This window comes from Condylostylus longicornis, unplaced genomic scaffold (genome assembly GCF_029603195.1).
Source record: "Condylostylus longicornis isolate FDR11 unplaced genomic scaffold, ASM2960319v2 ptg000016l, whole genome shotgun sequence".
NCBI classification, from domain to species: Eukaryota; Metazoa; Arthropoda; class Insecta; order Diptera; family Dolichopodidae; genus Condylostylus; species Condylostylus longicornis.
In genome coordinates, this window is record NW_026577985.1 from 3,418,717 (window position 1) to 3,431,785 (window position 13,069).

Below are 13,069 nucleotides of genomic sequence, written 5' to 3' on the forward strand. Positions count from 1 at the left end.
AACATTTTTTTGAATTTAATATTAATGGATTTAGTGTGAGAAAAAAATAAAAATCCCATTACGTTAAATAAATTTATTCAACAATGATCTTCGGTGTTAAACTACCCAGGTTCATAATCTGAGAAATGAATTATTAAATATTTCTCGAATGAATTTTCTTACAATAAAAAATAAAACTTGTTACTTACTCTACAATTTGATGTAAATTCATTAAATAAATATAAAATATTTTTAAATATTTGTGAGCACAATGAGTAGTTTTAACACTTACAACGTTTATAATATTATATAAAAATTTTTTAAGAGTTTTAAGTGATTGCAGAGAAACTACAATGTCAAGTCATAGTCACAATTCCAACTTGCATTCTCTTTTTCAATATATATTTACAAATAATTTATAAATATGATTATGCTTTATACACCACCCTGTTGAATTATGAAGGGCAACGATTTTTATCTAAAAATTATTGTAATAAAGCTAATGCCGAATGTATTCTATCAGAGCACAATACTCAAAGAGCACCTTAAAAATAATTTAATTTCTATGTAAATTAAATAAGGAATAGCGTATTGAGTAATATTTATTTTATGCAAATCGTATAATATTAAAGTTGTTTGATTTCAACTATATTAAAGTAATTAAGGTCTTAATTTCTTTAAAATAAATTCATAAAATTACTATAAAAATACATTGCAAAATCTACATTCGATATTTTCTTGCTTCCCTACGAAAGGAAACTGAATTATAGAGAAGAAATTTGATTCAATCAATTTAAAAAAAAAAGTTTCCAGTGCTTTTTTGAAAATTTCTGTCAGATAGTTTACAACTAACACTGCAAAGAAAAATTCAAACTAAAATTGAAATTATATAGTTTTCCTAGAGAGCTTTGCAAAACGTACAAAACAAAATGAGAATACTCAAAAATGAAAAAAATCTACATGAACCGGATAATATGCATAACGGTATACAAAATAATAAGAGGAAGCAATTGGTTTAGTAAATTGCTTTGTTTCTGAAAATAATTTGAACTGAATTGATAGTCTGATAAAATATATTCGGCATGAAATAAAATAATAAATATAAAAAATAAGAGTTGCAGGGAATAAATTTAAAAAAACATAAAGTAAAAAAAAATTTTGAAAAAATGTAAAACATGTTTTATATGTGTTGTATTTTATAAATATAAAAACATAAAAGCGACACTTAAACTGGTGAAAAATAAATAATTAAAATTAATTTTGAATATTATATGAAATTAGTTGGTTACTACATACCCGATTAAAAAAAAACTTTTTTTACCAATTGTAACGTAAAACTAATTTTAAATAACTTACCTGCCATATTGGTTTATTTTTACTGTCTATTGCGCCAAATTCACGTTCATGAGCTCTTGTTAAAACTTGTTTGTATAATATTTCGGCTTCTTGGTATTTACCTTGTTTCAAATAGCAACTAGCTAGGTTATTTTTAGTTTTTGCGACATTTGGGTCATCTGGACCTAATTTTGTTTCATATATTTCCAAAGCACGTTGGTAATATTTTTCAACTTCTTCATATTTCCCTTGATTCTGACACAATAGAGCTAAATTGTTCAATTGCTTTGCAACATCTGGATGATCTTTTCCTAATACCTTTTCTCGTATCTCTAAAGCGCGTTTGCATAATGGCTCAGCATCTTTATATTTACCACGTTTTCCGTACAACACAGCTAAATTATTTAAAGTAGCAGCAACAGCTGGATGATTTTCTCCTAAAGTTTTTTCACGAACGGACAATGCATCATTTAGCAAATTTGCAGCCTCTTTGTATTTATTCTAGATGCAAATACAAAATTATAGTAATTATTATAAAATATAATCAATTGGACACCAATTTATTGTAAATTTAATTTCAACAATTTGGCTTAGGCAATAATTTGAATTGACTAATTTGAATGATTTTCATTTGATTATACACATGTATTTTTTTATAAAATTTGTTTATGCAAAATCATCAAATAATAAAAAATTTGATGTAACCAGTGCATAACTGCAAGGTATTTTCTAGTTTAGCGAAAATTTTGCACAAATTTATGACAATGACTTTTAAAGAGTTCTTTCAAATTTTAAGGAAGTTAGTAAGCTTTTAGTTAACATACCAAGAAATATGTAAATTTGGCTCTTTGTAGAATTTCGTTTTGTGCCAACTGAATTCCTTGAAAAGTTCGTTTGCTAGTTTCGCTAGCAAACAGAATGGAAATATTAAATTTCAAGAAACTCGGTCAATTAGTTCCTTAGATACGCTAAAAAATTTCCCCGCATATGCACAAAAATATAAATTTGCTTCGTATAATAAAAGTCCATTTGCTGATGCTTGATTTCCGGGAAAAATTAGATGGCTTCTCGTACTGTCAGTCTAAGTTTATATGTATATCAAATAAAGTTGAATATTGTCTTAAAAGTGATCAAAAATATAAAATCGCCCCGTAGTAAAAGTTCAGTTCCTGAAACCTAACATATTCCAAGAGTTGATCATTATTTTACTGAACTCACGCAAATAACCCTTAAATTCGAGAATTATGTTGACGTCTCTTTTAAGTTTTTGTTAGTATTTAATAATATAGTAGTATTATATAGCTGATTGTTCTTAAAAGCAGTATTTTCTCTTGTTGAAGGGAAAACTGTTAAATTGTAAACCATTAACTTAACCTAACTTTATTTTAGAAAAAGAACGCTTTTTTGAATTCTGATTTAGACAAGCTTGCAGAAAAAAGGAAAATATTAAATTGATGAGTTTTCTAACAATCTAAAAGATACGTTTTTTGGGGAATGTTTAACTAAGTTCTGGTTAAAATTCTCCAATTGTAAAAGGATTTTTTAAGTTTATTATATTTAATAAAGAGTGTTTAATGAAAATTTTACGAGAATTTGATAAAACTGTACCAATTTAAACAAAATATTTAATCTCAAAAGTAATACATAGTGCATTTTTTTAGAAAATTTTATCATTTAATAGAAAGATGTTGGTTTATCAATACATGAAAAGTTTTTAAATCAGGATTTGATTGGTTTTAAATTAAACTTATTATTACCTGTATTTGACTATAAGAATATGCGTAACAAAAAAATAACCTAATTGAAAATATAAGAAAAAATTCAATAAACTTCTGCATAGTTTTTATATGGTATAATTAGGAAAGTTTATACAGAGCAAATTTTTCATAAATGGAAATAAAATTCCTTTAAGTTTCATTTTATTTCTATAAAATAAAAATTAATAATACTATCTTTAATACTAATTTTATATGATTTTTAAAATACAAAAGTAAAAAAAAACCTGATCTCTGTAGACCAAAGCCAGTATATTTAACATAGTTGCCACATCTGGGTGATCATGACCGCTAGTTTTCTCCAAGTCTTCAAGAGCCTGTTTGCAAAGAGGTACAGCAACTTCATACCTTAAATTTGAATGAATTTTTATAAATATATTTTCTCAAATTTATATTCTTAATATTACCTTCCTTGTGCAGCATATTGTATCACCAAATTATGTAGAGTTCTTAATCTCGCCGGAATCTCATATCCAGACGTTTGATTAGCGAATTGGCTTGGTGGTGTCGGGGAATTCATATTATTGCGTTCTTCTTGATCTTCTTCTGGAAATAGTTCTACAACTGGATCTGTTCTAGATTTTTCAAAATTTTCTTCTTGTTCTTGATTATCATCATACTTTTTAACAGATGCCATAAATTCCAAATGTTTTTTTTCTTCTTCTAGTTGAGAAACCATTTGCTCAGATGCTTGGAACTTTTGTTGCGTGTTTGCTAATTCGTCCCTAAGCCATGCGTTTTCTTGATATAATCTTCTTACTTGAGTTTTTAATTTCTGTTTTTCAGCTTCAATGTTTTGCAGATATGACGCCAGCGCCATCATAACTTGTGCTTCACCTAAGCCTAATTCAATACTTTCAATATTTTTTGTAACAATTTCCGTTTTTTCATCACGTCGATTAGCATCTGTAATACCAGACATCAAAGACATATGCTCAACACGTAACGCTTCCAATCCTTGAAGGACAGTTTTTGTATTACTAATAATTTCATCTTGTGTCATTTGTGTCATTTTGCCAATGCTTTCTATTTTACGGCTATAAATTAAAAAAAAACAATAAATAATGGAAGCAATAAACTGGTTGTATAATAGGTTTAAATGTAAGTAAGTAAATATATTTAAGGTAACCTGTACGCGTATCTATATATTTTGAAAATAGTTTTTTAAATACAAATTTGTAATAATATATATGATGCACTTATAAAATGTAATTGGGTCAAACCCATGATTTGCAGTGTAGCACCATTTCCTTTAACAACTGAAAATACTGCTATTAAAAACGAGCTATGTATTTTATTAATTATTTCATTATATATATATGACTTTAACGCCAAGCACACTGACTGGGGTTCAAGGCATACTTCAACTAAAGGAAGAATCGGTGGCCAACGTAATGGCCAACCGATGTTGATAAGTGTCCAGATTTAATAGATTTCTTCATAACAAAACGGATTGCGAAAAATTTCATCGAGGTACATGATAACTATGATCTTAACTCCGATCATTCGGTGGTTATTCTTGAACTTAAGGAAAATATAGTTATGAAAAGAGCGAAACCTGCGCTGACAAATGGAACTACAGATTGGTCAAGATTTCGCTTAGAGATTGAACGACAAATAGATCTAAGGAAAAGAATAAGAACGACACAGCACATAGATGAGGAGGCCGAAAACTTTACTAAAATTATTCAAAATGCGGCTTGGAGTAGTTCCAAAATTAATGTTATTAGAAGGGGGGCATTAACTATCCCCCACATATACTAGCAAAAGTAAGACGAAGCAGGCGGCGAGAAAGAGGTGGCAGCAAACGCGGGATCCTACTGATAAAACCAGATATAATCGTAAATCGCAACAACTAAGAAGCCGTATTAGAAAATACAAAGAGGATTCGGTTGCTGATTATATTCAAAATTTGACGGCGTGTGAGAAAACCAACTACTCACTGTGGAGGGCAACAAAGAAAATGAAGCAACCTATCAAACATCTCGCTCCTATTAAAAACAAAGATGGAAAGTGGGCAAAAACTGACAAGAACAAGGCGTTTGCGGATCATTTGGCCGATATATTCTGCCCACATGACAGCCAGGGCGTGTATGAAAATGAGGAATCTGCTTTTGTTGGGGATAGCGTTGCTATTCCAATTGTCAGGGAAAGAGATGTTATAGAAAAAATCAGGACTCTTAAACCTAAAAAGGCCCCAGGATTTGACCTAGTAACGGCCGATATTTTGAAAGAATTACCCAAAAGGGGTATAACGATGCTTACGCGCCTAATAAATGCGTGTATAAGGTTCAATTACGTGCCTGAAACCTGGCAAACCTATAGACAGGGCGACTTCTTATAGACCAATCTCATTGTTGCCGAGGATTTCAAAACTGCTGGAGAAACTTTTATTGAGAAGACTTCAGTCTATAATTGAAAGTAAAAGGTTAATCCCGAATCATCAATTTGGTTTTCGACGCAACCACTCAACCATAGATCAGATTCATAGAATAACTGACCTAATAGAAAATTCACTGGAAGAAAAAACAGTATGTTCTATCATATTTTTGGACGTAGTCCAGGCCTTCGATAAGGTTTGGCATTGTTGATTAATAAAAAAACTTAGGCGATTACTGCCAAGGCAGTATGTTGACCTGCTCGAATCTTACCTAACTAATAGGGTTTTTCGAGTTTAACAGGAAGAGGAGTACTCTTCGCTTAGGGATATCAGGTCGGGGGTACCACAGAGGAGTATATTGGGCCCGATATTATACTTGCTATACACGTGTTATATTCCTGAATCGGAAGGAGTGACAACAGCTACATTTGCTGATGATACAGCAGTTATCGCAATAGGACGAAATGAAAATGAATCTACACAAAAATTGCAAAGGGCCAGTAATAAGATCTCAAAATGGACTAGAAAGTAGAATATAAAACTTAACGAGGTGATATCAGCACACGTAAATTTCACTAATAGGAAAATTGGCAATTCATTTTCGGTTCGAATAAATGGCGTCTTGATTCCGTCTCAAACACGGCGAAGTATTTAGGAATGACGTTGAACGCGAAGATTAGATGGAAGGAGCAGATGAAGAAAATGAGATCTCAACTAAAGGAGGAATACAGAAAGTTTGAATGGCTTTTGGGGAGGCGTTCTAAATTGACAATATACAACAAAGTTTTGATATATTATCAAATATTTAAGCCTGTCTGGGCTTACGGTATTCAGTTATGGGATTGCGCTGCGCAGACTCATATCCAATCTATGCAAAGATTTCAAAATAAAGTATTACGGGACATTGTAAACGCCCCTTGGTATGTCCGTAATGCCCTTATACACAGGGATCTCACGATCCTAAGTGTCACAGACGAAATTAAAAAGCAAGGAGAAAATCATAAAATGCGTTTATCCAATCATGTCAACATCGAGGCGGCTAGATTGGTTCACAATCAAAACTTTGTTAGAAGACTTAAATGTACGAGACCTCTGGAGTTAGTTTAAAGCTTTTTATCTATAAAACAATATAGAACAATATAGTACATGTACACATACACTCATAATAAAAATTTATTTATTTTGAGAAATTAAAAAAACGAGATAGTCTAACACTCATTTCTAAAATATTATTTCCATTTACTTTTCCATAATATCCTTGGTAATTTAGTTAAATGAAGTACAATTGATAGAAAACAGTGAATCATAATATTTTTAAAAATAATTTTTGCGGTAACACTATATTAATGACACTGAACTTGAAAAAGCATTTTTAAAAATTTTACCAAAATAAATCGATTTTACGTTTTAATAAAAGCTCAAAAAATCTAAACGCTCAAAAAATCCAAAATGTTTCTTATTCCTACACAATAAGTAATATTATGTACAGTACATGTAATTATGTTATATACAGTAGTCGCTCGAATGAAGTCATTTCAATATAGACAACTTAATCTCTAAAATTTTTAATACTATATTTCTGCACTTTAAGTCATTTAAACCAAAAAAATCTGTAAGTTACTTTATTGTCAAAAATAACCCTAAATTAAAAAGTCAATTTTAATTTTCAATCTATAATTAAGTCAATCTATAATTAGGTTATTAGAAATTCGCTTAAAGTCCCAGTCAACATCATTAAAGTTATTTTCGTTCGCAGAAACCAATTTAACAAAGGAATTACTATATTTTCATATTATTAATATTAAATTTATATAGATTATTATTATCTATATTATTATTTCTATATTATAATAAATATTAAATCTATATTATTAATAACTATCATATTATTCATTAATAATATAGATTAATATTAAATTTATACAACTACATATAAATAGAAAAATTGTTTTTCTTGATTCAATGTCTTAAAACTTACTCATACGATGTATGAATTATTTATATTAAGTTTTGAAAATAATTAAAAAACCTTTAAATAAAATATTAGGTTTTTTCTTCTTCGGAAGAAATTAAACTTATCTTATTAGATAATCAATTTAAAAAATTTTATTTTTTAAAAATGTTCACATTGGAATAAGATTATTTTTGAGCATGGGCTGATTCATTGGGACTCAACGTGTTAAAATATGAATGGGTATACATTATGTGCATAAATATACAACTTAATGAAGAAGGAAAACTTGAAATTAGGTTTGGTAATAAATCGCTGATTTAAAAAATATAAAAAATTGCATCCACATACCAGCAGTAATTAATCAATGAGTTATAATTTGAAATAAACATAAACTTAAATCTTACAAAGTTCTTACAGTTCTGTATGTTATGTCGTTTTACTCTAGCACCTGTATAAAATGACCGGAAAAATATATTCTTATTGAAGTAAAATACTCGTCATATCCGACTTAGCACTCCATGCTAAATTTGAAGCCAATTGGAGTTGCAAAAATAGCTTAAAAACCGGTTATAAAAGCTCAAAAATCGGGTGTGAGTTAATACATGGGCTGTATTTACATACTTGTAATATAAAAAAAAATGAAAATTTCAAATATTCACACACTGTTACTTAATGAAATTAAACCAATATGTAGTCTTTCTTCTTATGATAGTCTAGTTGTCTATGTTTTTCATTTCCTGTGCGAAACTTTTTAGTGCCATGAACGTCTTAAAAAAAATCTCTAACTTAATAGTCCATATGTGTTTCATTAAGTTGTTTAATCTACCTTTATGTACATAATTAAGTTACACATATGTATGTACATGTTTTTAAAATATTCAAACTAAGAAATAAGTTAAAACATTACGTAGTATACATTTATGTACTTCAATAAATTTGATAAATTTTCAAAAAAGTACATAAATAATTTCGTTGCGTACATTCTCGCAAAAGGTTTAGAATCACTGCTTCAATACAGAACTGATTAGAGCACTTTGAGCTCTTATTTTTACTCAAATTTATTTACATTATGAGAAATCTCGTGTCTCTACATTTGCTCCTTTTTGTTTAAAGTACGTAACAATAAGTGGCAGATTAAGGGTTTAAACTGAAATTAAGAAATATATTTTCACCATGAAAAATAAAAATTAATAAAATGTTACACTGAGATTATGTTAACTTGCACAAGAATATTAAAAGATTTATAAAAGCAGGAAACATTATGTTTTTGCATTTAATAAAAAAATGTATTTCTGTACACATACGAAATTAGAAAAATGTGGCAAAAAAGGGCAAAAATTTATAAATAAAAAAAAACTTGTTGAAATTCGTTGAATACTTGAACCAGATTTGAATAAAAAAATTTGCATTCACCACAATTATTGAGTCTATTCGACACAAAACACGCCACCAGCCCATATCTCAATTAAAAAGCTTTGAGAATTATAAAAAAAAACAAGAAAAAACGTTTCAGTCGGTACAAACTGACCGAATTATACTTAAAATTTGCTTTTGGAGTTGTATGGCAGCTACCCGAATAATTGCATCCATTAAAATTTTCAGAATGTATGTAGAGGGTAATTGGACACATCTTTGCAGATTTTGATATTAATATCTTTATTAGTTTTTGAAATATTTAAAAAACCACTTTGAGTTGTACGGCAGCTACCCGAATCCGTTGTCCGAATTGGTTAAATTACAATAGCAGCCGTCGTTTACACAAAAGAAACAGCTTGTGCAACAGCAATGGTTACAAACTCAACATCAAAGTGAATATACCCTTCACGAAGGTGCAGGGTATGATAATATAACATTGAAACTTCGAAAAGTATAGGAACCTGGAGAAATGACTGTACGGCGTGTCATAATAAATTTTTACTTATTATCGAAATTAATAATTGCATTCATTACTATATAGATCCGCCAAGCAGCTTTTTAGGTTTTATTATCGAAATCTCAGTAAATTTCAACGAACAATCAACCATTTTTGTATAACAAGATAAGTATGTGAAAGTAATATTAAATTATAAAATATAACTAAATAAATCGATAAAATATTATAATATTTCAAAAAGGTAAAATGAATGAAAAAGGTAGCTATACGTTGTAATATTTAATGACGCTTATAATTCAGCATTGTAATATAAAAAAAATCTGATGTGATCAGCACATAACAGACCGCATTGTGTATTGTCTAGTTAAATGAAAGTGTTACAGAATATTATAAAAATGTCTGTTAAATACTTCTTTCCAATTTTTAGGACATTAGTAAGCTTATAGTTAACATACCTAGAAAAATGTAAATTTGGCTCTTTGTAGAGTTTCGCTTTGTGCTACCCGAATTCCCTGAAATGCTCGCCAGTTAGTTTCGGTAACAACCAGAACTCAAATATCAAATTTCAAGAAATTCAATCAATTCGTTCGTAGATATGATGAAAAATGTAAAATCGGTCCGCAAATCAGTTTTCGAGCCCTGATCTTTCCAAAAAATTTATATGTTCATTGCTTTAGTATGAGGAATTCATATATTAAATTTCAATGAAATCGGTTGATTATTTCTCTTTATATACACAAAAAAGTATGTTTGGCCCGTAATAAACGTCTAGTTGCCGATGCCTGATCTTTCCAAAAAATCTACATGTTCATTTTTTTAATACGAGGAATTCAAATATTAAATTTTAATAAAATCGGTTGATTATTTCTCTTTACATACACAAAAATGTATATTTGGCCCGTAGTAAACGTCCAGTTGCTGATGCCTGATTTGTTCCAAAAGGTAGGAATTTTCACGGACGGTCGAGCAAAGCTGAGCTTATATATAAAATTTCAAGTAAATCGGTTGAATATTTTCTTCAAAAATGTAAAACAGGCCCGCTAAAAAGTGCAGTTCCCGAGGCCTGATATATACCAAAAGTTGATCAATCCGTGCCATGGTGGAAATAAACTTACATATAAAATTTCATCAAAATCGGTTCAGCCGAACTTGAGATACACGCGTGCACACACAGACCGACAGACTGACAGGTTGCTAAAAATAGTTTATTTACACTTTCCTACTACGAAGAAGTACGTTCCCACCGAAAACTCGATATGCAAAATTTGTTGCCATCACATAACCTACCTATTGTTTACACAATACGGTCGGTAAAAATACATACATATGTATAATACACTTCTTCCATTATAAATAGAAAAAACCTAACATTACTTTAAGAAAATATTTTGAAATACTCAGATAACACTAAAATTATTATTAAATAATAAAAAAATAAATATAAACGAAAAAAATAGAGTTGACTGTATCAACTACGTGATACCCATACGTTGTTGTCCTATATACGAAAAAATATGCCGTAGCTGACTGTGGAATAGACTATGACTTGAAGTTGTTGTATTACCATATTAATTTAGGCAAAACTTCAGTACTGTGTTTTCAATATTTTCTAAGATTGGCCAAAATACTATTGAAGTTGCTGTATCGCTATACTGCCAAACACATTGGCCCTTCTTATATATTCGCTCGTGTGAAATTTCAATAACACAGCTTTTATAGTTTTTGAGGTATAGGCAAATAATTTTGAAAGTGTATGGCAGTTACTAGAAGAAGCTAAACAATTTCAACGATTTTTATCAAACACATTAGCCCCACTAATATTTTCGTTTGTGAGAAATTTCAACACCACTACATTTATAATTTTTAAGATATAGTCAAATAAATTTTGAAGTTGTATGGCAGCTACCCAAACCTGCACCCCGATCATACCCAATTTAAATAGGATTCTGGTATTTACTATAACAAATCATTTGTGAAAATTTTGTCAACTTAGCTCAATTAGTTTTTGAGTTATCGCTGGGACGGACGGGGGCGGACAAAGCTAAATCTACTCAGAATTCGACGCTGATCAAAAACGTACACTTGGGCCTATATCTCAGACCATTGTTTCTTAGCGTTACAAACGGTAAGGCAAATTTACATACATTCGTACGGGCATAACAATAGTACGAAAGCATATAATTATTATAGAAAAATTAAAATAATGAAACGCATGAAATTAAATTTTTTCTACCGCAACTGAAAAATTACACAAAATTGTAATTACTATTACACATTTTTTGAAGATGTGCGTGTTGTACATTAATTTTAGCATTAAAACTTAAACAAAGAAAATATTTTTGAATTTTTAGTCAATTTCATTTTACTTGTTTTTGTTTATTGATTTTTACCGACCGTATTGTGTATACAATAGGTAGGATAAGTGATGGCAACAAATTTTGCATATCGAGTTTTCGGTTGGAATGCAGATCTCTATGGTAGGGAAGTGTAAATAAACTATTTTTAGCAATTTGTCGGTCTGTGTGTGCACGTGTGTATATTAAGCTCGGCTGAACCGATTTTGATGAAATTTTATATGTAAGTTTATTTCGACCATGGCACGGATTGATCAACTTTTGGGATATATCAGGCCTCAGGAACTGCACTTTTTAGCGGGCCTGTTTTACATTTTTGACCATTTTGAAGAAAATATTCAACCGATTTACTTGAAATTTCATATATAAGCTTCGCTGGATCGTCCGCGAAACCTACTAACTTTTGGAAGAAATCAGGCGTCATCAACTGAACGTTTACTACGGGCCGAATATACTACTTTGCGTATATAAAGAGAGATAATCAACCGATTTCATTGAAATTTAATATTTAAATTCTTCGAACTAAAGCAATGAACATATAAATTTTTTGGAAAAATCAGTGTTCGAAAACTGATCTGCGGGCCGATTTTACATTTTTCACCATATCTACGAACGAATTGGTGGAATTTCTTGAAATTTGATATTTGAGTTCTGGTTGGTACTGAAACTAACTGGCGAGCATTTCAGGGAATTCGGGTAGCACAAAATGAAATTCTACTATAAGCCAAATTTACAGTTTTCTAGGTATGTTAGCTATAAGCCTACTAATGTCCTAAAAATTGGAAAGAAGTATTTAACAGACATTTTTATAATATTCTGTAACACTTTCACTTAACTGGACAATACACATTGTGGTCTGTTATGTGCTGACCATATCGGTTTTTTTTGTACTGTAGTTTGTACAGTACTTTGCAAATTGTACCAAAGGTTATTTACCAAACCAAAAATATGTTTTTTTATATTGTTTTGACAAAACTTTAAATAAAAGTTAGTAAAGTTCTTAATACTGCTAAGAACATTATTTTTCATCATCAATAGGAGCAAACTTATGAGTAAAATGTAATTTTATTGATTCTCCATAAATACTTTTTATCCGCTTACGAACGTTATTCGAAGGATATACTAAATTTGCCTTACCGTTTGTAACGCTAAGAAATAAAGGTCTTAGATATAGACTCAAGTGTATGTTTTTGATCAGCGTCAAATTCTGAGTTGATTTAGCTTTATCTGTCCGTCCGTCTGTCCGTCCCAACGATAACTCAAAAACTAATTGAGCTAAGTTCACCAAATTTTCACAAATGATTTATTGTAGTTAGTGCCAGAACTCTATTTAAATTGGACATGATCGGAGTACCGGTTCGGGTAGCTGCCATACAACTTCAAAATTTGTTTGGCTATATCTCAGAAACTATAAAAGCT

General features: G+C 30.0%; 1 protein-coding gene across 3 annotated transcripts in view; it reads right to left on the bottom strand.

The window, feature by feature from the left end:
• Positions 1 to 13,069, bottom strand: part of LOC129606010 (kinesin light chain) — a 40,197-nt gene that overhangs the window by 15,634 nt on the left and 11,494 nt on the right. For all 3 annotated transcript variants that reach the window (XM_055516056.1, XM_055516057.1, XM_055516058.1), the window contains exons 2-4: positions 3,497 to 4,126; positions 3,317 to 3,437; positions 1,336 to 1,815 (exon numbers count right to left, since the gene is read on the bottom strand). In XM_055516056.1, the coding sequence (XP_055372031.1) occupies positions 1,336 to 1,815; positions 3,317 to 3,437; positions 3,497 to 4,126 (1,231 nt within the window). The remainder of the gene's footprint in view (positions 1 to 1,335; positions 1,816 to 3,316; positions 3,438 to 3,496; positions 4,127 to 13,069) is intronic.